Consider the following 25,804-nt stretch of genomic DNA (forward strand, 5'->3'; position numbering starts at 1 on the left):
AGATGTGTGAAATGTGTGTAAGATCAACTGTTGTTGTGAACAACTGGGACTTTAGCATATCAGAATAGAGAAGTGAGTAAATGATGTGGCTGTGAATTATACTGCTCTTACCCTGTGTGAGGAGGAAGTCGCACCACACATACAGGTAGATAGACTTACATCAGCTGGGACCCACTGTGTGAGATAACCGTTAAGGGTCAACATGTCTATAGATGGGACAAAGTTATTGTTTGAGGGCTTCCTGCAGAAAAGAAAAGATACTATGGTAAGTTACATCCTTTTTGGTATTTAATGTGAGAATATGTTTATTAAAAAGTGACTTTGGTTGCTTTCTTTTTCTTTGCTGTCTAGAAAATAAGGTGGGTGATGTATTGGTTCAGGCTTCAAAACACAACCTTGTTCTTCTATACAAAGAAGAACGGCAGCGCTGTAAGTTGACACAAGTGAATTTAATTCAGACTCAGTCTATCAAATTTATTGTCCATGTCCTGCTTAGTAATCTTATTTCTAAAGCCTGAAACAATCCATTAAAGGATGGTTACAGTGCAGGCAAAAATTGACTTTGCCAGTTAGTTTTTTTTAAAAGATCTCAATGATTTAAAAGTTGTTTTGTTGACTTTGTTCTCTTCACAGTCACACCTGAGAGGCTATTACTACATTTACACAGTAAGTCCTCCACCATGTATTACAGTTGAAATGAGACATTGCAGTTGTGTAAAGAACAACTTTTACTAAATGACTGCGTTACTGTATATTTGAGGATATACTTCCAGTAATTCAGTTTCATGCTACTTTGTGCTTCTACTACAAATTGTACTTTTCAATACAAAGTATAATCAGAAAATGCACAATGCATTATGTGTACTTTTAAGTATATTTTGATGCTAATACTAATGGACTTTGACTTAAATAGAGTTTTGAACATGTTCATTCTTAAGAGTATTTCTCACTGTGTGTCAGGCTAGTTGGGAAACGATAGATAGATACTAAATCATTCTGTCTATCTGTCCACCTCTTGGGCCAGGTGCAGTCGGTGCGAGAGGTCAATAGAGGTGACAGCAAGCGCTTCATGTTTGAGATCATCATGACAAATGGAAAGAGAAAGGTGTTGGTAAGTCGCCTCTGTGGTTTGACTGTGTTCTCATTTAAGCTTGTCAATCTGCCGGCTGCGAGTATGGCATTACTGGTCAACTGCCTCCAGTGTGTGTGTGTGTGTGTGTGTAGGCAGCAGAGACTGCAGCTCTCAGAAAGGAGTGGATAGGATACCTCTGGCAAGCCATGCATCTTTCTAGCTCTGGGGTTTCAGACACACAGTGAGTAAGGACTGGGCTTTTTTTCATGATAGATCTGATCTAAACTAATCCATGTTCTGTCAACTGGACCTTAAGTCTTGTCGTGCATTTGGGTGATATTTATAGAAATTTCCACAAAACAGCTGCACATAGTCTCCTTGATGGCAGGCGGGCACTGACCATGTCTCTTCTTCCCAGCCATGAAGTGTGCGAGCAGCGAGAGAGAATAAATAGCAGCGCACCCATCTGCTCCTACAGTGACAGTGTGATGGAGCTGCTGCCTGCTCGGCCCCTCTCTGCCCCGGCCCCCACAGGCCACATACACCACGAAGTCAGGAGCGTCACCCCCCCGAGCTGCCTGTCTGAGGAGCTGAACAGCGAGGGGGCTACGTTCCAAATGACACTGCCAGTTTGTAACTACCAGCATTACAATGGTACCTTTTGTTTCAATTCACTGTTGATCAAGTCTTGAATTAAGTTTCAGGTACATGGTGCCAACTACTGTCAACTGTTTTCAGGTGACAGTCTCAACAGTGCTCAATGGTCCAGTGGGTTGAGCAATGCAGAGGGAAATCAAGGAGACTACGATGTTTTACCACTTAGAAAAAGTATGATTTTAAATATACTTAAAATGTATCATCTGCTATAACATAACATGCAGGATGATGATGGGTAAATGTCCAAACTTGCCCTATCATGTGTTACAACTCTTTAGATATATGTGAGAGCAACACTGCACCAGAGATGGACGAGGGCGTGTACGACTTTCCTCTCTCTTACAGGAGGGCTTCTGATGCTCTGGGTGAGATTACATGTTGTTTTTTTTGTTTTCCCAGGGACTAGCTTTTAAATGCTTGGTTGCACCAAAATAAATGTGTTGTTTGGTGTGCCTTTTTTAATCCATTTCAGATCCCACAGAGAGCATCTATGACGTACCAAGCTCTCTTTTGAGGAATTTGTCTGATGAAATGTCAGGTACATCTTCTTGCCTTAGTCACCTGAATTTACACAGACTGATTAATTTCGCAGAAGCCACACATGCAACACTCTGTATGTCCTAAGCTTTCTGTTGTTTGTGTGTGGTTGCAGATGACCAGCAGGAGGACGGACTCTACTGGAGGATATGAGGTCCGGTTTTGAGGACACGAGTGATGGGCCTCTTAGACCCACAAGACACAATTCTTTGTACAGAAGACTGTCGCTGCCTAATATCTGTAGCTGTCTTTCATTCTCTCACAGGTTTGAGCGAAACGAGTGGTATTTCAATGGATAAAACAAGTTTAAATAATGTTTGTCAGCTTTGTTAAACTTCTATATGCTAGACAACATGCACAACAAAAATGTTTCAACTGTGGTATTTATTTCAGCTCTTATACAAGACAAGAGAACCACACAACCATTTATAACTATAGAGAGCACGCTGTACAGGAAATATCTACACACGCACTGTGGGTCAGTCACACTATATAGTTCAGAATAGTACAATGATTCCTTTACATGTCACCTGCTTCACAGTTTGAAAGTAAACACCACCAACATTGAAACATTGATATTGCTGTATTACACACTTTGGACTGGTTTGAGCTTGGGTTTAATGGAATATAGAAACTTGTCTTGTTGCAGGTACACAATGAAAGGGAAATAAAACTGAATATCATCTACTTTTATTACATTTTAATTTCTTACTTCTCTTTTTTTATATTGCAGAACGTTTTAAACAAACAAATGCTTAGAAAGTGTAGTGAGTGACTGATTGGTCATATAGTGCCTGTTTTCTTTTTTCTCATGAAGTCTTGAGCTGGTGAAGGCTGGGACAATGTACGTAAACAAAAAATGATTTCCAAAAATTACACTTCACCTACAGTATTGAATTCCCAGAGAAGGATTACACTGACATCTAGTATCACTGAACAGACATACATATACACAGTAGCAGTATTTATTAGACAAAAATAATATAGTAGTGCATGTATTGGGTTGAAATATAAGAAAAAAACAAGGCCTATATTATAAGCAATGCATAAAAGTGATTTGTGCATTCTCAATGTTTCTTCTCAAAAGAAAACTAGTACAATCACATAAAATACAAAATAATAAAATCATATTTGGACATCAACAATGCAATAGATATTTCCACTCTAATGAGTAGAAGATTTAATTTTGGATCTGTGTTGTGATCATTGTCAGTTAGCAAAATACTAGTAATAATATTTGGTTCATTGTATTGTTACACACACTCATGCAACACTAAAATAACTAAAGGAATAGATTGGGACAGTGCCAATCTACAACTAGATTTAAACTGATATTTATTGTCTGCCAGTATTTTACCATCATCCCCAAGTAACAAGTTACCTTGATGATACAGAGTCAACAAACTATTATTAGCCACAAAAATAGTTTGAGTGAAGCTGAGTGTAAATTGTTAGTGTTTTACTGTACATGTTCCAGATCTGACCACCACTCTTCCAGCTGAGAAGCAGCACTAGTGCCAGCAGAGGAAATGTATGTTTTATAACTTCAACTTAATTTTGCCAAATTTTCATCCAGCTAACTGATGTTTAACATAAGATGTAGTGCTAAGTTTAGAAGTAGGGAGGAGTAAAGTGTTGTTATGGAATCAGGCCTGGGCCTGGGACTGTTCCTTGAGGAACTCCTCCAGGACAGCAATGATGCTGCAGGCTTCAGGCAGGTCACTGTGCTCTGCTCTGGCATTCTGCAGCAACACGTCCCCATTTCCGCAGCCTTGTAGGAACTGGCAGCAGCGAAATAAGGCGTAGTGACTCATCTCTGCCTGCCGCACAAAACGCTTGAGGCTGTTCATGTCCTGGATGGCCTACGGAGTGAGAGTAGTGGTTGATAGAGAGGAAGAAACAAGTTTTAAAAGGGAAGAGAGATCAGGATGAGAAAAAAAATTAGTCTGCCAGGAGGAACTGAGAGGCATTGCTCAAAGTTTCTTTAAATAAATAAGTTTCTTTTTTTAAGGAATATATAGTCACATAACAATTATACACAATATACAAAAGTATGCTGTACTCGAATTAACATGGCAAATTTACAAATATAAGACTAACTGCTGGGGTCCTGGAAATTTTAGGATCTGAAAATAGGATCCAGTGCCCCAAAAAGCTTGGAAATCCAATTATAGTGTATATATTTGTATATTTTCTCACCTTGAGTTTGAAGTTCTCCAAAATCTGTCTGAGCAGGAAAGGATTACAACGCTCTGCAGCGTTTAGAAATGCCTGAATCCAGTCATCACAGAAACGATTACTGACTGGGGGGAGATATCATCTTTATTAGACTCTGTACGAAATATTTTTTCCTCATCAAGTCTATGTCATGGAGCATGACTTACCAGTGTTAAAGAGTGTGGGTGGACTGGTGGAGCAGTCTATGATCAGGTCAGAGTGTGTGTCCTCTGAGATAGCTTTACACAGAGACGCTGCTGTAGTGTCTTGTTGGGACAGGCCCTGCCAACTGGCTGCTTTGATGAACCTGGTACAGAGTACAACAGACATTTACCAGCTAACAAACAGATGGTTAATTACATCCTGTACTACATGGAAATGAGATAAGATATGACAAAACTTTATTGTTATTATCCTGAAGGAAATTCTTGTGCCAGAAGAACAGGCACAAGCAGCCTTAAGGCCTTTTCACACAGGAAGCGATTAACGCACCTCGTAATTAATTTTCAACGAGAGGCGAGCGTGTAGGAAGCGAGGAGCGGGGATAGCGACAAGCTGGTGTGTTCCCGTGAAACTGTCACGGTTGTGCTCGTCTCACGCACACGCCCGCCCGCTGCCAGAGTTGAATTGTCTTGAACTTTTTGTCCGCGACGCGCAGCACAAATCATTGGAAGAGAGACACATCCTCACTGTTTGTGAGTTTCCAGAATCTATTACTGTTTACTAATTAGTTATCAGGACATCAACAGGAGAGAATTCGCATGACAGAGCATCCCCCCCAAAAGTTATGGATAGTTTAGTGTACTTATGAGGGTTAGGGTTACCTAACTCACCTGGACACATCAGCCTTTGTCCTTTCATCTGAATTATGGACCTCCACATGTGTGTGACTCAGAGCCTGCACACAGAAAATGTAATGTTTGAGATGCATTGTTCTGGAGAAAATGTTCATCTTGAGTGATAACAAAATAAATCAATTGGATTGCAGTATTTCAATACATGCACAGTTTACACTGTGATACTTCCTCTTACCCAGGTTCAATACATCCAGATAGTTTTGGTGTAACTTACTGAGGCTTGGACCTCTCTGCTGTGGCTCAAACCGTATGAACAGCATAAACAATGCTCTTCAGACCTCATTGTGACGTTTTGTTGACACTTTCTATTACTTCCTTACAGGAAAAAGAAACTGTTCACAATGAGTGCAAGTAACTGTTATATTATTTTGAAAGAAAAAAAAACTGGTGTTGAGTTTATCAAATGTTAAATAATTTTAGCGGTTTGCAAACCATTCATTCAACTTTATTGCTATATACTAGGGGGATCATTGAGTGGTGACCCTCATTTACCATGACATCGAGTCAATTACAAAAACATAGAAGAATATGAAAACAACAACAAAGAATTATAACATAAGGCAATACCACAATTAACTAATAGAAATTCATTAAAGCTTTCTGAGTAGGGAAGATATATGATAGAAAAATTAAGAAAACTAACATGCAAAACCAAACAAAAATGAGCTTCCAAACATAGGCAAATAACACCGTAGCTATCTGAAAAAATAAGATTTTCCTTTGAGGTGATTTTCTGCTTCTCATTATTTAGCTTTCTTTTAAATCATCCTATTTTTCCTATATTTTAGAGCAAGTATAAAGGGAACTTCCTGTACTATATATTCTTGAAGGTTTTGTGGTTTTACAACAATAATATTTACAATCTTTAGAACAGATTATCTAAAGGAACTGCTGCTACAAAAGTGAGGTGGAACGATATAAAAGAGCATTTGCACACTCCAATCCGTAGGACAATCACCTATTGATTTATACATTATGAAATTAATATTGCACAGATCAGATTGTGTGGATGCGGTTATAGGTGGACAGTTGACTCACAGCATGCAGCAAGAAGCTGATGTTGCTCTGGACCAGCTGCACCACCCGATGAATGTGCATCACAGACTCCTCGTACCACCGGCTCAGATAGGGACGCACCTCTGTCTCAAGGTTCTGCAGCTGACACACACATACAGACAAATCAATATTGCATTATTAATGTAAAGACATATGTAACTTCATATGACAGAGTTATCACTTTACATCCTCATACCTCTGGGGTTTGCAGGCTGCTATGCAGGCCTTGGACGTATTTATCAAGCTCTAATCTAAATGTGTATTGGGTTAAGGAATTGGAAGTAAGGTTAATTTAATGAGGACGCTATGCAGTAAAGAAAATTGTTCATAAAGGATATAGGTTCAGTCCTTTTTCAGAGCCGCCCATAAAGCAGATGACATATCCATTTCCATCAGCATCAGGCTGTTCAGGAGACCTTTCCTGCTCCAGGAGACAGCAGTAGCAGCCGACTGCCTGCTCTGGGATGCTGGGAAGAGCACATTAGTGTTAATCAACTTACTTATTTTGTTCATTTCCAGCTAAATTCATCTTATTAATGCAATGGAACCAAACAGGATACATCCATGATGATAACATTTATATAATAATGAATCATGTGCTGCATCAAGGCAAGGCAAGTTTAACTGCACTTTTCAACAATAAGGCAATTCAAAGTGATTTACATAAAACATAAAAGCAATATAGGGAAATATAATAGTCAAATAGAAAATAAGAACAGGTTAATTTACCCGGTATACCTATTTGTTCACCCATAACTCTGATGGTTTTGTAATTTCTATAATGGGTTATGAATAATCACAATTTCACTTTCCCTTGTTTTGATAATATGATTTCCCATCTCTTAAACCAGTCAAACCTGATCCTCATCAGTCCAAGAAGAATGAAGTCAAACATGATCTTAGATTGTTTTGTCATGATGACTTGACTTTGTATGCCTCTTGGTTAGTATTAGCATTACTACGTTGTGAGGGAATATGTAAAAGTATTACCTGAGCTCCACAGTGGCGATGTTGCCCATGCCTCCCAGCAGGGCTCCTTTGCTCAGCCTCCTTGAAATGTAGGTCCGCAGCTCAGGCTCGGCTTCTGATGGCAGGCTGCTGTCGATTAGTGTTAGGCTGTGGGGCGTGCAGAGAGTCAGTGTGGATACAGGCAGCCAGTGCGGGTAATGGGGAATTTGAAAGCCACTCAAGTCAATGGAGAACAGATGGAGAAAGCTGATGACCATTAGCCACAACCAACACAACACACAACGGAGTCACATAGCTGCAACTGTGCCACTTTTCGACAACTTGACCTGAGACCTAAAGACCATGTAACTCAGCGCAGCAATGCAATGACCAAAATCACGAATGAAAACAGCACTGAGCCCATGTTGATTCCCTGTGGCAGCCCGTGGTTGCACCAATGAACAACAGTGAAAAGCCAAGTATAAACGACCACTGAAAGCAAGGAGAAGGTAGGCGGATGGCTCCTTTTGTTACCTAACGTCATCCTGACTGGTTGTGGAGTCTGCTCGTCTCTGGTTCCATGCCACATTTTCCCCAGAAGCTTCAGATCTAAGACAATTGACAGTTTACTCATCATCCGATTAGTTTTTAATGTATAAGTCTGGTTTTACCTGCACGAGTGTCACTGTCAGGAGGTTCAGAAGGGACTACAAAAACTAAAGAGTGCTTTAGGGTTAGAATCTTAGACTGCATAATAATTTAAACAGTGATACAGAAAGAAACACTCATTACACACCAGGGACCTGGTTGTCTTTAGGAACAAAAGAATAGCAATTGTGTGATGTCCTGTAGGATAAGTGCTACATATTGTGTGAACAATAATAAATAATCCAACAGTAAAAATCTATAATTAGAAAAAAACCCATTAAACTCATGTTATAAATTAATTATTATATAATAATGTCAATATTCGTAGTACACGTAAGGATACACTGCCTTTAAATTCACATTATTTATAATAATAAACAGAAAGTTGTGGCACAGCGGTGCATCTAGCTGCAACAGAAACTTGGACTAGTAATGTCGATCATTACCTTGTGCCTTGATAAAGATAGATGGTGTAGTAACAGTTCAGCTGAATTTTCTGGCTGTATCCAGCAATTTCTTCGCTGTCAAAGTCATCTCTCTCTTCCACATCAATTGAGTCTTGGAAGGACGAGGTCTGGGAGGTAAACATGATCCTAACGTTACCTTCCGCTGCACGCACAAAGCTAGCAGCCGGATAAACAGATAACAAAGACGTGTTTCTGTTGTTTAGCAGTGCTGTGTTGGTAGATCGGTGTTACTGACGTTGGGATATCTCTGGCTGTTATTTAAATTGTAAAAGTGCATCTGCACCAGCTGCACCAGCTGCACCAGGGCAAAAGGTATCCCCGTTCTCGTGTATGTGCATTGTGCGCATGCGCATCATCAACCGTCATCTGTGTGCGTTCTCAATAATGTTCGACTATGACATTCATTTGTTATGTCTGTTCCCGGGCCAAACGTTCCGTCACTGAAGGTAATAATATAATATATATATATATATATATATATATATATATATATATATATATATATATGTGTGTGTGTATTCATTATTATATTATATTTAAACTCTGTTGTCAAGACGTCTTCGTCTTTAAAATCTCTGTGTAAAAAATTGTATACCTCTAGAACGGGATGGCAGAAAAGTGGTAAAGGTAGATGTGGAAGTCCATTTAGTAGTAGTAAAAGAAAACATTTAAGGATTGTAGTAAGCGAGAAGTTCAGTATATGGCAGTTTTATTGAACAAACAAACAAACGAGCTGGTGGAACAACCAACATTTGTTATTTAGAGACAAGTGCAGATCAGATTTCTTATATACAGTCTATGGTCCAGATACATAAAAGAAAGGTGTGTCCTTTTTCTCTTGTACCCACTGATAGAGGCGGAATTTTGTGAATTTGAGGATCTTGTCCGTAACAAGGGCTTGGGCTTGGACACTTCTCGAGAAGAATATGATAATGTTAAAAAGCATATCTCCAAAGTAACAAAGTAACTGTTCTTGCTTAAAACTGCATTGGCAGGGCCGGCCCTGCCAATGTTGGTGCCCTAGGCGAGATTTTAAATCGGAGTCCCCCCCTATGCCCAAGCCTAAAAAGTGCACCTCAGGGGTTGGAGCCATCGCTCCCCTATCCTCAAGAATTATTTTAAACATTCAGCAGCCAAATTCACAATTTCAGAATGTACAGATGAAAAGCCAAGTCAGTAATCATGGTCAATACTGAATAATTGTAATCAGCATACTTGTCAACCTCAACATCATAGCCTAAATTGGGAGACCAAACCTTTTCCCCTCCAGAAACTGTGAGTCAACCCAGAGACTGTTTTCTTGGAGTATTTCTAGAAATGCAAGAGCATTGGTTTAGTTTCAATGGTGGAGATGACTCAAATGAAGATGACGGTCCGGGGGTCCAGAATATTTTAAGCATCGAGGACTTCATTTCCTGCATTCTGGTGAAAATTTCTGCCTTTTTGGCCTCAATTTATGGAGGAAAAGTCATTCATTTATGTAAAGGGGAATATAAAATTTGGGCAGCAGGTGACAATTCAAAATATTAAAAATGTATTGAATATAATGCAGTAAGGCTTTCATACATTCTGTAGCTATTGCTTTTAAATAGCCTATATTTGTCCTGTAGATCAACTTTTCTAATTTAATAAAATCCCTGCTGAGTCAGCACACATGCAGGCATGATTCAGTCTTCCCTCCTCTTTTGTGTCTTTTGCATGGGGATGTGCATGCATGTGGCACCTTTTCACCTCAAATAACTTATAGTTATATATTCCTGGACTTCCTGTGTTTTAGCATGTTCAAAACTTGCTGCACATTCAGAATCTCTCCCACATCTGTGTTCTCTGACATGTCGAACAAAAGAGCAGGCTAATATTAAGAGACTAACGTCATTTGATGAGAATTCATAACATCATTTAATTCTACCTGCCCTATACGCTGCTGTGCATTAGGCTACTCTTTGCTCCGCAGGAATAATCCCCTTTAGACTTTTTGACCAAGACAGTGTACAGACTGCATGTTGCCATCTAGAAAACACTCGCCACAAATTCACACACACGTTAACTTCAGCAGCTCCGGTAAAGTGCAGCTCACAGTCCCAAACAGAGCAAGGCTGCATCTCAGGTTTTAGATGTTTATATTCTCTACACAATGACACGACTCGCCACAGCTGTCTATGCCACAGGCCATACAGGTGAGACACCAAAATCTGTGACCTATCAGATTCTGTGACCGAAACTGCAAGTTAAGTGCCAGAGGCTTTGTTGACGATCAGAATCAGAATCAGCTTTATTGCCAGGTATGTGTACACATACGTGGAATTCGACTCGGCTCACGATGTGCTTACTTGTACAAAAATACCATAACACAATAATAAAATAATAATAAAATAAAATCAGACACAAACTACAGAATAGACAACACTAACATACACACTATGAACAAAACAATATAGACATATTGACAAATAGTGCAGTGATCAGAGTGCAAAGGATGCAGAGTAAACTATTCTCATTATGAACATGTAGAAGGTGGATATGATATACAGGTACACATACACATATATGCATACATGTACACATGTACACAGTGTGATAGAACATAGCGCAAAGGATGCTGGAAAAAATAAATAAGACCTATGACCTTATGACCTGAGGTAGGTGTATTGGTATACAGTATATACAATATGACATAGTATGAACAGCACTGAAATAGAGAATGGTGAATAAATAGATAATAAGTGGAAACCAGTAAACAGGTGCTGATTAGAGACAGAGTTACTGAGTTATTGCACAGGAATTGTTCCTGACACTGTGAGTCAGAAATCAGCTGTTCATCAGAGTGATGGCTTGTGGGAAGAAACTGTTCCTGAGTCTGTTGGTTTTGGCGTACAGTGCTCTGTAGCGCCTACCAGAGGGGAGGAGCTGGAACAGTTGTGTCCAGGGTGAGATGGATCTGCAGTGATGTTTCCTGCACGTTTCCTGACTCTGGAAATGTAGAAGTCCTGAATGGAGGGCAGGTTGGCACAGATGATTGTTTCTGCAGTCCTGACTGTCCGTTGTAGTCTGTCCCTGTCCTTTTTGGTGGCAGATCCAAACCAGACAGTGATGGAGGTGCAGAGAACAGACTGGATGATGGCTGTGTAGAAGTGGATCAGCAGCTCCTTTGGCAGGTTGAGCTTCCTGAGCTGATGCAGGAAGTACGTCCTCTGCTGGGCCTTCTTGATAATGGTGTCAGTGTTGGGCTCCCACTTCAGGTCCTGGGATATAGTGGAACCCAGAAACCTGAAGGATTCCACAGCAGACACAGGGCTGTTGAGTATGGTGATGGGGGGCAGAGTGGATTGGCTCCTCCTGAAGTCCACGGTCATCTCCACAGTTTTGAGCGTGTTAAGCTCCAGGTTGTTCTGGCCGCATCAGAGAGCCAGCAGATCAACGTCCCGTCTGTAGGCCGACTCATCACCGTACCGGATGAGGCCGATGACCGTTGTGTCGTCATCGAACTTCAGGAGTTTGACAGATGGGTCTCCTGAGGGGCAGTCGTTGGTGTAGTGGGAGAAGAGCAGTGGGGAGAGCACACACCCCTGGGGGGCGCCAGTGCTGATAGTCCGGGAGCTGGATGTGATGTTTCCCAGCCTCACCTGCTGACTCCTGTCAGTCAGGAAGTCTGTGATCCACTGACAGGTGGAGGCTGGCACAGTGAGCTGGGTGAGTTTGGTGCTGAGGATGTCCGGGATGATGGTGTTGAACGCCGAGCTGAAGTCCACGAACAGGATCCTAGCATATGTCCCTGGAGAGTCGAGGTGTTGCAGGATATGATGCAGGGGAAGGGAACTTCACACAGTGATTTGTTGAAGATGTGAGTGAAGATGGGGGCCAGCTGGTCCGCACAGATTTTCAGGCAGGATGGAGACACACCGTCGGGGCCAGGAGCCTTCCTGATCTTCTGCCTTTGGAAGAGGTGGCTCACGTCTTCTTCACAGATCTTGAGTGCAGGTGAGAGGTCCGAGGGGGAAGGTGACTGTTTGAAGATGGCGTTGGAGTGGGGGAGAGGTGTGACTCTGGGCTTTTCAAACCTCAGTATAAACCATTCAGCCCGTCTGCCAGTAGTTGAGTACCAGCAGTGTTGAGGGATGGTCTCTTGTAGTTTGTGAGTAGGCTTCTCCACACTGAGGCAGGGTCGTTGGCTGCAAAGCTGTTATTTAGCTTTTCAGCTTTGCAGCTTTGACCTCTTTAGTCAGCGTGTTCCTGGCCTGGTTGTACAAGACTCTGTCCCCACTTCTGAAGCCCTCCTCTTTGGTCTGACGAAGCTGCCTGAGTTTTGCTGTGAACCAGGGTTTTTGGTTGTTGTATGTGTGGAAGGTTTTAGTCGGCACACACATGTCCTCACAAAAACCGATGTAAGATGTCAGGTGTGAAGCGGTTGCAGTTTGGTTGGGTTTAGGCACCAAAACTAGTTGGTTGGATTTAGGTACACAAAGTACTTGGTTATGGTTAGGAAAACATTGTTGTTTGGGTATAGTCACAGAATCTGATAGGTCACAGATTTTGGTGTTACACCAGCACTGTGCATTGGTATATGGTACTTTGAAAGTAGAGATCCCCAGGCTCTCTCTCTCTTGGTGGTAAAATATCTTTTTAACCGTATATGTACCCTAATTATCGCCATATTTGAAAAGTAGGCCACCCTACTGATCTCCGGTCATAATAATTTTCCCAAATAGGCTCTCGTATGGAAACTAAACTCTGAACTCTAGGCAGAGAATATTTGGTCAAGATATCATAGACTCCTCATTACAAATAAATTTCATATGACAATTTTACATACTATTCATGTAATACATTATTAAACAAATTTAAAACAGATTTTTCCCCTTTATGTTCTTTCTGTAAACTCGAAGTTGAATCCATTAGTTATCTTTTCTTTAATTGTACTTATTCTCAAGAATTCTGGGTAGAAGTTGCTCTATTGATTTTTAAATTTTTTAACACATTAACACCCATATTGGAAGACATGGTCTTGTTTCTTAATTTTTAAACTGACTCTAAAACTATGATGTCTTGTTGGCAAATTTCACACCCATAGAACGCTTTAAACCCCTCCTAGTTTTCACTTGTTTTATATTGAATTACAACATATCTTCGACTCTGTCTATTTTAATTATTATTATAATTATTGTTAAACAAAAAAGCTCTCCATACTTCTTTCATAATTGGAAAATTACTCAGCAAAAAGTCAATTTATAGGCTATGTATTAATTTATCTCCCTCATACAATGTGTTTTCTGCTCCTTTTGTTTTATTGTTATTGGACCCCAGAGGGCGCATTGAGGCCGCAGAGTCTGCTCCGGTGCTGGAGAGACACGACGCCATCTTCAGCTGCTTCACTTCCGTTCTGCTGTTTTGTTTTACTGGATGTGAGCAGGCAGGGATCTGTCAGTACAGCGATCATGGGAAGAAAGAAGAAAAAGCAAATGAAGCCTTGGTGCTGGTATCCTTTCCCACATGTTACATTTAGTTTCATAACGTTATGTGTTGCAGCATCGCTGTCCTCTGTTTACTCAGCTAGCTTATAATAATCAGTTACGTTAACGTTAGCAGGCTCACATGTAACGTTATGTTAGCCAGAAAGAGTTGCTTTAGTTAAATGACCAGCTCCGAAGAAAATACTGAGAGGATTTTAAATACAGGCGTTGTCGCTCTTTGACATCCTGTGATGTGTTGTTGTTATTAGCAAGGTGTTTTTGAGTTATGTTAATGCAGGACACGACTAGCTGCAAAGTTATTATTACGTTAATGTTACATTACATTGGCATTACAGTGAGTTTCCTAAACCGTAACCTCAGGTACTGTAACAGAGACTTTGATGATGAAAAGATACTCATTCAGCATCAGAAGGCCAAACATTTCAAGTGCCACATATGTCATAAAAAGCTGTACACGGGCCCGGGGCTTGCAATCCACTGTATGCAGGTGAGGAAACACTAAAGCGAACCCTCTTCATAAAATCAAACTAAATGACTTGTTTATATATAAAGAAACACACCTCACTGTATCACTTCTGTTGTAGGTACACAAAGAGACCATTGATGGGGTTCCTAATGCAATACCTGGAAGAACAGATATTGAGCTGGAAATATATGGCATGGAGGGTATTCCTGAAAAAGACATGGAAGAGAGAAGAAGAGTGCTAGAACAAAAGAACCAAGGTACTGACACCAAAACACCTTAATGTACTTCTTTTTTTAGTGGTCTGTATGCTGCTATTATACGGAGGATTGCTGCTTCTGTGTTTGGTGCAGGTTGTTTTGTCATATTTTTGTTAAGTTTTCTGCTGTGATGTAACTTATGTATAATTTGTCAATTTTATACTTTTATATGTTTCTTGTTAAGCACCTAGTCACCAAAGCAAATTCCTTGTAAGTGTGAAAACTTTAGAATAAAGCTATTTCTGATTCTGGATTCAGAGACTCAAAAGAAGAAGCAGAACCAGGATGACTCTGATGAGTACGATGAGGATGACGAGCCTGGTCCCTCCTTCCAGCAGCCTGCCGTGGGCCAGCCCCAGGCAGGCTACATCCCCCCTATGACCCAGCACGGCATGCCTCCTGGCTCTGGTGCTCCAGGGATACCACCGGGCAGCTACTCAGGTGGGAAACAGTGACTTTACTTGAGAAAGTCAAATATTGAGCTAATCCTGAATAACACTGTATTGGTGTCACGCTGTTTACAAAGATTATACAGCTATAGTTTTCATATTCATGGTCATGCTACTCAACAGAAGTGCCCCCTGTATCTTTGGAACCTCAGTTTTTTGTCTTGTATTTAACCTCAAACCCACTGCTTACACGGTTGACCCCAATGCTGTAATTTTCGTAGTTGCTCTGCTTCGGGCTGTTCTTTTTACAGCTGTACATGAGACTTCATTCAGATTCAGACAATAGATGTTTTTGTTAGCACATTGATTGCACTTTGTGTTGCAGCATGTGTCCTAAAATGTTTCAAAGACTGTGATAGTCATAGTTTGATCAAGGTGGAAACAAGTTTAAATGCTGTGATTAAAATGAAGAATTCTCCCTTTTATTAAATAATATAAAATATAAATATATACATTTAGGCACCGTTTATGTCATGTTAAATAGGAATATTAATGTCAAAAGAACCATAATGCGTAACATAAATTACATAAACTATTTTTTTTAACTGGTAACACACTTTAGTTTGTAAAAATGAATCTCTTTGTTTTAGGAATTCCCCCAATGATGCCAGGTGTGCCTCCAATGATGCCAGGAATGCCCCCCGTACTGCCAGGAATGCCTCCAGGGTTAATGCTTTGGATTGTTAATCAAAAGATTAATCAGTCATTTTGTTTTTTAATCCCATCCTCATTATATCTTGTATTTTAAACATGGATATTTTTCCTCATGCATTTAGGATGATCCCAATGGGTGGGATGATGCCTCCAGGTCCAGGGATGCCTCCAATGATGCCAGGTGTGCCACCAGGTAAATGCCCTGCCAGTGTACGCCTTCAGAATGCACTTACCTCCATATCATTGCCTTGATGTGAATTATTAATTTTAAGTTAAGTTTTTTTTTTTTTTATATGTTGTATCACCGCTGTGGTGAGGCATTTACAGTTTCCCTTCTATAATGAATTTGTTCTGCTGGTGTCAGGCATGCCTCCTCCTGTGGGCCACCGTCCAGGCATCACACACATGGCTCAGGTCCCCCCTGCTGCAAACATGCTGACTAGACCTGCTGTTCCTGCTGCAGCAGCCCCTTCAGCCCAGCCTGATGTCACTAAGCCTCTTTTCCCCATTGCTGGACAGGTATAGTCTTTCTGACACCACTTAACACTTTTTGTCTCAGCAGTCTTGACGGGGCCTTCTCCTGATGAATGAGGAATGTTTGAGTAGCTCGATGTGCTCACATAGGTTGATTTCTAAGGAGACTTTATCGAGCAATGCCTTTAAGTGAAGAGTTTATTTACATCTCCTATTCTTTACTGTTTTCCTGTGCTACAGATGGGCAGTCGCGTTGCAAGTACAAGTGCAGGCTCATCAAGTGCAGACTCTCAGTCTGTCGCATCACAAGTACGCAGCTGTCTGCCAGTTCTACTCTAACGACTTGCAGCTTTACAATTGGCATGCACACAATTGTGTATAGCTTGCCTGTGGTGCGCTTGGGCTATTTTATTTGCCAAATCTATTTTAGCAATAGATGATGAAATCCAACCTTTTATGTTGTTAGAAAATACTTTTTAAATATTTTGTAAGTCCTAGCAACATGCCTTTGTTTGCTTTTTCTTTTCCTACAAATCTGCATTTATAGAATACTCCAAAAAAGATTTACTTCATGACCGCAACAAAATAAAAAAATTAGTTATGCAGATTTGTAAAGTGGGCTTCTTATTTCTAAACTGCTATAGGGCAATGTAGCACAGCATGCTGTTTTGGATTTATTTTCTTGCAGGGTTGATGAAATAGGTTTTTACTTTAGTCATACGTTACAGGGTTACGCTCCCATGTGTGTAACAGCAGTGGTGGTAACGTGTCATTATGCAGTGCAAATACAAATTTGCAGAGCACAGCACAATTAAAGCCTGATGTGCTCTGACAAGGGCGTAGTTTCCAATTGGGATGCGAGTGACATGTCCCCCTCACTTTCTACTCACTAAAATCTCTCTGAACACCATTTTCATTCTGTCTAATCCAGATGAGAAAAGAGAGATGTTAAATAAAAATAATGTTTTTCTATTTTAGCCCTGGGTTTCACCTCCCAGGCTGCTCTACCTTTTGATTGGCAGTTACACTTGCAGCCACTACTTAGGGCAGTAAAAATTGATTTGAATCTATTTCTACAGTAAAAAATACATTCTGGAAAGACATGCTGCTCATTTTTCAATTATTTGAGCCCTGCAAATTAAGAGACTTCCTATTTAATATTGAATAATTTCATCACATTTGGGTCAAGTGAGAATGTTTTTCTGATTTTGGTGAACTGACCCTGTAAAGAAAGAGACTTAGGCAATGCAAATATTAAGGGAAAGATGAGATGAGCCTGTGTACAAACAGTAATATTCGCTTTAAACTAAATTATTTGACTAAATATAAACTTCAATAATGGGAGTAACCTCAAAGTATGACTAAAAGTGTCCCCCCTGAGAAATTTACATGCCTTTCAGCATTTTCAGAGTCTCTCTAATTTGTTTTCCTCTGTTCCTCCCTCAGAGTCAGCAGCCAATGTCAGGGTCCCCCCACCCTCCCCCCTCTACCTCCTCTGATCCTTCAAAGCCCACATTCCCGGCCTACACTCAGGCCACCGTAGCTGTGGCCAGCCCCAACGCTGGCAGCAGTACAGTCTCCAAACCTCCCTCTACTGTGACCAGTAAGCCCGCCACCCTCACCACCACCAGTGCAACCAGTAAGTTGATCCACCCTGATGAGGATATCTCACTGGTAAGTAGTACAGCTGCAACTGTCCTCTCTTTATAGTTTTTACAGTAAGTAGCATTTTAATAAAAATTGTTTGTTAATAATGGAAAAAGTCAACAAATGGCTTTTCTTTAATAAAAGTGATTTATTAATGTTCTTTTTTCATTTCTACAGAATTTCACTGTCAAATAATTCCTCCTCCTGGTTTGCTTTGTGTGTCCTGTAGGAAGAGTTGCGGGCTCAGTTGCCCAGGTACCAGCGGAGTATTCCCCGCCAAGCCCAGACCACCGCTGCTGCCCCGTCAGTGGGTCCTGTGGGTGGCATGATGGCTCCTCAGCAGGCCGGCATGAGGCATCCCATACCTGGTATACAGTGCCTGCCTTTACATTTTATGCATGATCTGTTAACCAGAGCTGTCTGTTGATGGCCTCACATCAGCCAAAGTGTGTCGTTCAATGTAATTAAACCTAAATTTAATGGATATGGTGTTATATTGTCAGCATACACAGTACTTTAATCTTAACACAACCAGCTAGCATGTGAATCTTTCCCATCACTGCCCTCCATCCCATATGACATGAAAGTACAGCCTCACAGAGGCATGGCTGTGGACTCTTGTTATAAAGTAAATTGTTTTTGCTACTGAATTTTGAATAAAAAGCCTACAAACCTGTGTTCTCGCAGGACAGTATGGTGGTCCACCCCAGGGGATGCCAGGCTACATGCCAGGAGGGATGCCTCCATACGGACAGGCCCCTCCTGTGGTCCCCCCAGGCTACCAGGGAGCTCCTCCACGGCCACCCATGGGTATGAGACCTCCTGTCATGTCTCCAGGAGGTCGCTACTGAAGCCTGCCTTCCTCTCTTCAATAGGTTTGGACACTCAACCCTTTTCTAATGTCCTCAGCTGCTAGTAGACACACCAGTATTGGTATGCTAGTACCACGACATACTGTTTATTCTACTACTGAGCTATGAGGAAGAGACACTGAATAAACAGCAAACAAAAGAGCTATAGAAGCATCTCAGAGCGCATGGGAAATATTTACACTGTACCTAACCAAGACTTTGAACTGTTGTTTCAAACCATCTCTGTTCTGTGGCTTTTTTTCCTTCTCATGTTTCATTTAGGTGTATAGAAGTGTAGTAGATATGGTTCGTAGTGTTGTGAAGGCGCTGGAGTTACATGGGCAGTACACACCCTTAATCAAGGCAAGTTTTATGTAAATCCATTTCTGTTCTAAACTAAACAGTGAGGCCTTCACAGCACGTAGTGCTGTTGGACTTAGTGTCCCCAACATTGTTTGGTGAGGGCTTCAAACAACTGTTTATGCATTTATTCTGTTTTATTCATAGTTTTAATGAGGAAATACTCCCTCAACCTTAAATAGATGAAGCACTAAATGAAATGGTATATGTATTGTTGTAAAACTGTATTGTAATAAAATGTGGCAAAAATGTAAGACTCTTCTTTGCGGGATGTTAGTGGGAAAAGAGACGTCACAGCAGGTTTGTACTCCAGTTATACCTACATACTCACTGTTTTTTTGTTGTCTTGAAGATGAACAATATTAGCAGAAATGTGCATCTATGCTTTTGCGTTTGTTGAGTTAAAATTAAAAATGTTGGTAACTGTTTTCGTTTGGCTACAGGCAGTATACATTTTTTTTTTTTTTATTGATGCGCTGTACATGGCACAGGCAGACTAGCCACTGAGTGCATTGTGTACAGCTGCATTACTTCCCGGGTCGCTGGTGGCTGCAGTGCTAAAACCCAGATTTCTCTTCTCCCTGTAGCAATGCCATGGGGGACTGGCTGAGGCCCTGTCTCAGTGTAGCCCTGTTTCAGCCTGAGGCAAGTCTCACCATTTTCTGTCTTCTTATTCATTACCAGGGGCCCTCACAGCTTACACGCTGTTGGATCTCAATGTCCCCAAACTTGCAGCAAGTTTGGTGAAGGCCCTTGTTTGTGTTGCGTTTAGGAACCTTTTTTTTCAGGCATGTTGGCTCATGTGAATTATATTCTTTATTGTTAAGCTCTTATGTGCTATTGAACCTGTGTCCTCCATTGGTGATTGGTGAGAGCATCAGGAAGCTCTGTTTTAATCTAATAACTTTATACTGAAAGTATAGAGCTATTAAATAAAACTGTATTCCTTTAGAAGCTTGTGATATAAACTAGTACAGTCCACAGCAGTTTATTTTCCGAAACACTGATTGCTTGGTCAGAAGTCAAATCATTTGTTAACACCCCCACATACAGACACCATTAACTGTCACCTGCAGCCATATGTACATTAAATGTTTGTTGGGAGGTTTGTGATTAACAAATGACTTTTCAAATGCTTGTAAAATTACCACTTAATCCTGTTTGTTTCATCAGCTTTCCTCACTTGATCATTTGAATTTAACTACTTACATGAAGGAGAATCTCTACCAGTAACAGGTCAGTTAAAGCTGTAAGTACCACTGCTGTAATTTAAATTTCCGTCGGCCTGTATTCTGTGTGCACACATATTGGGATCTTAATGTCTGTCACCTGGAGGTCTTTAATCCACAACAACCATTCTTAAGCATTTTACACTAATGGCAGCCAATCATTCAGTATGATCTTGAGGAATAACTCTAAAAAATGATATTTAGTACTTGAGTGTGCAACACATTCCCCCCCCACTAGTTCTGCTTCATGTGATCAGCATCTCAACATAGTGCAAATCAAGATTATTCACACCAAAAACAAAACTAATGATTGAGTCTACACTGGTAAGTATGGGCTCATTATCACCTCTGTTAAATATGCTAATCCACTTAATATTCAACAATTTGTTGCTTAAACTCTGCTGTGTAAGAAAATATAGAACCAAGATGAAACTGTTTATTTATTAGTACACAAAAAAACTTGCCTAGAAAGCTTTTACCTGCTGAAGATTACAATTAATAAAAAGATTTCATACATTTTCCTCTACTTGTAGTTATTTCATACAGCTTAGAAGCTTTTGAAGAGAGATTTTTTTGCTCCGAGTCAAAAACTGAAGCTTAATCATAAATATTTGTTTTAGGTCTGTCCCTTAAAGGACTCTAAATGATTTTATTTGTGAATTCTGTGCCAATGACTGAATGTTTACTGTTTCTCCTTAATAAATCAGTTTGTAAATACTAATGTGTCTTTTTGATGTATCTCCTTTACATTGTCTAAAAGTTCTGGTAGTGAGATGAGACATTCAAGTTTCAAAATCCTCTGTAGTTCATTTAATTTATAGAGCTGCAAATTAGTGGAAGGCAGTCTTCCTACGTTCAGTAGTTGACCTGATCATATTAGTAGTAATTCAATAAGGAAAACTGTATGTGAAAATCCTTGATGGCACATAGGTGTCGTGTTTTTCCAGAAAAACCTTATTTTATGCTCATCTACAGAAATCTGGCATATTCATCATCTCACTGTGTCTCACATGTCCAAACTAGTATTTAAGTTAACTGCTAACAGCACCATTAAAAAAAAATGCAATTTACAGAGTATAAATACACATTATGAGCTATTTATTTATATAACATGTCCGGCTGTTCACAATTATTTTGTTTTGTTTTTTGAGCTAATTTAGTTTCTTTCAGTAATTAATCAGCTCAATATACTGTATGTCCACGAGTATTGAGCTGATTCCACAAACCTCCACAATCTAATTTTGACAATCAGACCTTGGCCACATCACTGGATGCGTTAATGAAACATTGCATATAGGAAAGTGGATATTTATAAGCTGTTTGTAAATGCAAAATAAATACATTTTTTAGAAATGTTAGTGTAAATAAATATTTCTGTACACCTAAGTGTTTCCAAGGCCCTGTCTCTGTGTAGTCCTGTTTTAGCCTGTGGAAAGTCCCATTTTCTGTCTTCTCATTACTTACCAGGGGCCTTCACTCTTACGTGCTGTTGAATGTCAATGTTTGTGTTGTTGACATTATCTTCAGGCATGTCAGCTAAAGTAAATATTATTTCCCGTAATTTCCCACCCCACCGGACCCGCAATGCTAATCGTCCAAAACATAGTCGGAGTGGCGATCAGGAGTAACTGGATTAACCCGGTTGGCCGGTCGCTCTGTGGCCACTTTGAACAGCCCCGTTCCTGAAAAACAAGAGCGGATGCGCCGCAAGCAGCTGAATCGGTAAGACAGAAGAAAACAGGGAAAATCCAAGGAGCGTGTGGGTTTGGCTAACGTTAGCTGGCTATTTAGCTAAATAGGTGCTTTTTATTGATTATTGTCACTTTTTGTGAACAAATCATTCACAGCCTGGATGGAGAGGGATTTTAAAAAAAGCTTGATGTGCTGCAACAAACTTTATAAATGTTGAACTCAGTGCTCTGCATAAACGGTTATGATTATTGACGAGTTAGTAGCCAAAAATCAAGGCTGGAGACTGTCATGTAGCCTAGAGCATTTTTCTTGCACAAAGTTAATGAATAAAAAACAACCCCAAACTGAAGCAGCTGTAATTTGAATTAATATACTGGTGGTATGTTATATACTATTATATGAAATTATATTGAATATAGTAACATAATGAATATATTAATTTCAAGCTTACAGTTTACTATTAAATTAACAATATGCTTTCAATTTAATGTTACACATTTAGACTAGTTCCTCCTCCAGGTTGTGCCTGTGCTACACCGCCTACACTACTTAGGTTATTCATCACTCAGTTTGTTCTCTTCATCTTTGTTCCCTCCTGGCCTATTTGAATTTTGTTTTATTGATCAAGTGGACGGTGAAAGTTATCACACACATCATTGCAGGCAAGCTCACATTATGAAACTCACATTATATTATTATTAATTGGTTTATAGTTTAAACCAACTAAAACGCAAAATTACACTGTGTTTCACATGATTTGCTGTAATGTTGCGTACATAAACGTCATAGCTTATGTAAGAAAGTTGCTTTTCGCAGGAAATCTGACCAGTCCTTCACATAGAAAACTGTTGGCCCATACAGGCTGTTATAGGCAACTGAGAAAGTTGGTGAATGCCTCAATGTTTAGGTGGCGTTACAACCTGATGACATATAGGCAATAAATATGTTATAAATATACTTAAATTCCTTTTAAAAACTCTAAAATGTCCCTTTTAAAGGTGTGTGGCTGATTTAATCAGTTACAGCTCAAAGTGGCGTGGCAGTCTTAAAATATGTTGAAAAAGGTATTGAATTTTACTTCAGGATTCCTGTATATACCCTGTTTTATTATACACAAACATGAGGCAGACTTTCTGTTTACTGGTACAATTCAATTACAATTCTCAGAAAAAAACAAATATTAAACAAAAATTTTGTAAATGTAAATACTGTGTAAAAAATAACTACTTGCATTAGATCAGACCCTTAATCTTGTGTTTCATAATTTGAGATACGAATGTGCGTCTTCACCATCATTTTAGTACCAACAGATCCACAAGTTGTGTTTTTTGAGAATCATACTGTAGTAAAAGCTGTGACACTGGATGCATCTTTCTATATACACAGTATATGTGCTTTTAAAGATGTGCATAATTAAAATCTAAAGTCTAATGGTCCATTTAAAATATCTTTTGAGTCGATTCCAATGCATATTTTACTTGTGGACAAAAGAAAAAACATCTTTCAGTCTGTCCAGCTTCAGTCGAGGCTTTCAGAAAATAAACCATCAGAATATTTATTTCTCCAGATTTTTCTTTTTGTGTAGCTGAGGTTTTCAGAAATGCACTCAAGTGCATGGCTCAAGCTCTTTTGTAATCCTTTCAACTGCTGATGAAACCTCTGCCAGGGTTGTTTGACCTCTAGTGTGTTAACAAGTACTGTATCAACTCTGATTTCCCAGTACTGTTTGAAAAAACATCTACTTCTGACAGGAATTTTAGCAGCCTGCACCCAAAATCCACTTCCCCGTAGTATGAACTGCTTAGGGTGACAGTCTCTTTCTTTGGTGTTTTCTCTGAGGCCCAAAAGGCAGATATTCCTTTGAGTGCTGTGCTTATAATTTCAATGTCCAATTCAGGGGATGGTTCTTTTTCCTCAAGCTGGTCATACAAGTGGTAAAACCACCTCTTGTAAACTTGTCCCAAGGTGTCATGGACAAATATATCATTTGGAAGAAGAGATTTTGCTTCCTCTGCCCATTCTAAGGACTCACATAAAATGTCAAATATGTGTAAAGCAGCCAGCCAAGCTGTTGTGCGACAAATGGATCTTTTCCCAGAGCTATGTAAGCAGCTTTCATGAGATCAACAGCTTTCTGAACACCACCTATTTGGGTGCAGACATGTTCAATAAAGGGTGAAAAAGCTGTGTCTTCAAGATCTCCTCTGCTCTTTTTTTTGCATCTGATGAAAAAAGCTCTGATGAACTTCAGGAACTCGTCTCTGTCAAACCTATGATTGATAAGTACCTTGTCGGTGATGAGATCCATGGCAATATCACTCTGAGGTGAATTTGCAGACAGCAGACTCAGAATTTCCTCTGCCACCAGTGGATGAATAATCCGTATTGATGAGATGTGTGTTGAACTTTATTTGAGGTGGATGAAAATAAGCATAGCTTTGTCACTGAGAAGATCCTCAAATGCATGGTACTGAGCTCGGTAGCGGATATGCCAAGAGATGCCTCACAGTGTGAGACAGATATGTCTTCAACATAGCAGTTCAAGAGAGCCATAAATCTGATGAGGCGAGTGATAGGTGAAGAATAATCAATGTTACTAAGAGGGTTTTTCATAAAATCCTCAATGTAATTTGGCTGAAACTCTTTACTCATCAGCACAAAAGTGAGGATGAATTCTGGATGAAACAGCAGTTTGAGTTGCTCCAACTTTTTTGAGAATAAAGGCTTCTCTATGTTTGTGAGCTTATGTGTGACTGCTACTGTTTGAGATGGTGATGCTCTGCACATTTTTCCTGGATCATTTGACCTGTTGCAGATGAGGAGGATAAAGCACAGCACAGAGGGACTTATTTTTTGTTGCAATGACATTGCCAAGCTCTCGTCTGACATCATCTATGTAATCTGCATTACAGCCCTCCAAGAGCAAGAGCACTGGCAAACAGTTATTTTTGTCTCTCTCATCAAGTTCTCTCAGTCTCACTGCATGCTCGCACACAGTTGTGATTTCCTTACATTGTTTAACAACTGTACATTGTACTTTCTTTCTCCAACTCCAGAGGATCTGTCTTACTACAGTACTTCCACCACTGCCTGGTTCATGGTATATGTTCACACTCCCAATAATAATATAATAATAATCTTTATTTGTAGAGCACTTTTCAAAAACAAGTTACAAAGTGCTTTAACAAGTGTAAAGACAATAATACCCAAAAGACAATGATACAAAAACAATACAAGATAAAAGCAAGAAAACATTGAAAAGACTAAAATACACGTTTAAGATAAATATAAAATAAATAAAATACAATAAAATAAAAGGGATAAAATAAAGTCAAATAAGATCGGGAAAGGCTCTCCTATAAAAGTATGTTTTAAGAAGGGACTTTAAAGAGTTCACTGACTCAGCCGACCTGATTTCCTCGGGCAGGCTGTTCCAGAGCCTCGGGGCCCTGACAGCAAACGCTCTGTCCCCTTTAGTTTTCAGTCGAGACTCTGGAACAGACAACAGACCTCTGCCCGAGGATCTCAAGGTACGTGCTGGTGTGTATGGGACTAAAAGGTCAGAAATATAAAAAGGCGAGAGGCCATGTAGAGCTTTAGTGAACTCTTGGGAAGGATGTCATTGCAGATGAGACACCACCTTTTTCAGTTTCTTCTTTCTCATTTTGATCCAGATTTTTTCATCACAGTTTTCCTCTCCACCAGCGAAGTTTTTTCTTTCATTGCAGAAAATCCAGCTTGTACTATCAAAAAGCTTAAAAGACTCAGCAAAGTCATCAGTTTTAAAATCATCATTAT

The 25,804-nt window shown here is 39.9% G+C and overlaps 3 protein-coding genes and 1 pseudogene across 8 annotated transcripts; 2 read left to right on the plus strand and 2 right to left on the minus strand.

Annotated features, from left to right (window-relative positions):
- The first annotated feature begins 48 nt into the window (after positions 1–48).
- Positions 49–2,953, plus strand: LOC119888464. Of its 2 annotated transcripts, XM_038699022.1 has the most exons (10): positions 49–265; positions 352–429; positions 634–666; positions 1,025–1,111; positions 1,225–1,313; positions 1,491–1,726; positions 1,811–1,900; positions 2,008–2,094; positions 2,202–2,267; positions 2,382–2,953. In XM_038699022.1, exons 1-10 carry the CDS (start codon positions 203–205, stop codon positions 2,417–2,419), a joined length of 867 nt encoding a protein of 288 aa, XP_038554950.1. In that variant the 5' UTR covers positions 49–202; the 3' UTR covers positions 2,420–2,953. The 2 variants fall into 2 exon arrangements, with proteins under 2 accessions (XP_038554950.1, XP_038554958.1); XM_038699030.1 differs by lacking the exon at positions 352–429.
- cunh17orf75 (chromosome unknown C17orf75 homolog) lies at positions 2,634–8,803 on the minus strand. 2 transcript variants are annotated; one of them, XM_038699005.1, is made up of 10 exons: positions 8,439–8,803; positions 7,879–7,953; positions 7,387–7,512; positions 6,735–6,863; positions 6,593–6,653; positions 6,379–6,498; positions 5,317–5,381; positions 4,651–4,790; positions 4,466–4,569; positions 2,634–4,128 (listed from the first exon to the last, which is right to left on the minus strand). In XM_038699005.1, exons 1-10 carry the CDS (start codon positions 8,579–8,581, stop codon positions 3,913–3,915), a joined length of 1,179 nt encoding a protein of 392 aa, XP_038554933.1. In that variant the 5' UTR covers positions 8,582–8,803; the 3' UTR covers positions 2,634–3,912. The 2 variants fall into 2 exon arrangements, with proteins under 2 accessions (XP_038554933.1, XP_038554941.1); XM_038699013.1 differs by lacking the exon at positions 7,879–7,953.
- Positions 8,804–13,784: 4,981 nt separating this feature from the next.
- On the plus strand, positions 13,785–21,035 carry LOC119888477 (BUB3-interacting and GLEBS motif-containing protein ZNF207-like). Of its 4 annotated transcripts, XR_005441889.1 has the most exons (13): positions 13,785–13,932; positions 14,288–14,414; positions 14,512–14,650; positions 14,909–15,091; positions 15,690–15,765; positions 15,876–15,946; positions 16,118–16,272; positions 16,468–16,536; positions 17,674–17,901; positions 18,104–18,242; positions 18,562–18,749; positions 19,008–19,088; positions 19,673–21,035. XR_005441889.1 is itself a non-coding variant. In XM_038699048.1 (12 exons), the coding sequence occupies exons 1-11, from the start codon at positions 13,892–13,894 to the stop codon at positions 18,723–18,725; spliced, it is 1,392 nt and encodes a 463-aa protein (XP_038554976.1). In that variant the 5' UTR covers positions 13,785–13,891; the 3' UTR covers positions 18,726–18,749; positions 19,008–21,035. The 4 variants fall into 4 exon arrangements, 3 of the variants coding, with proteins under 3 accessions (XP_038554976.1, XP_038554968.1, XP_038554990.1); XM_038699048.1 differs by having other exon boundaries at positions 19,008–21,035; XM_038699040.1 differs by having other exon boundaries at positions 18,562–21,035.
- A 1,948-nt stretch (positions 21,036–22,983) lies between these two features.
- LOC119917759 lies at positions 22,984–25,670 on the minus strand (annotated as a pseudogene).
- Between the last annotated feature and the right edge of the window lie 134 nt (positions 25,671–25,804).

The sequence above is a fragment of the Micropterus salmoides genome, unplaced genomic scaffold (genome assembly GCF_014851395.1).
Source record: "Micropterus salmoides isolate LMB-PRFRI ecotype aquatic unplaced genomic scaffold, ASM1485139v1 Ms_hic_scaffold_10, whole genome shotgun sequence".
Lineage (NCBI taxonomy): Eukaryota > Metazoa > Chordata > Actinopteri > Centrarchiformes > Centrarchidae > Micropterus > Micropterus salmoides.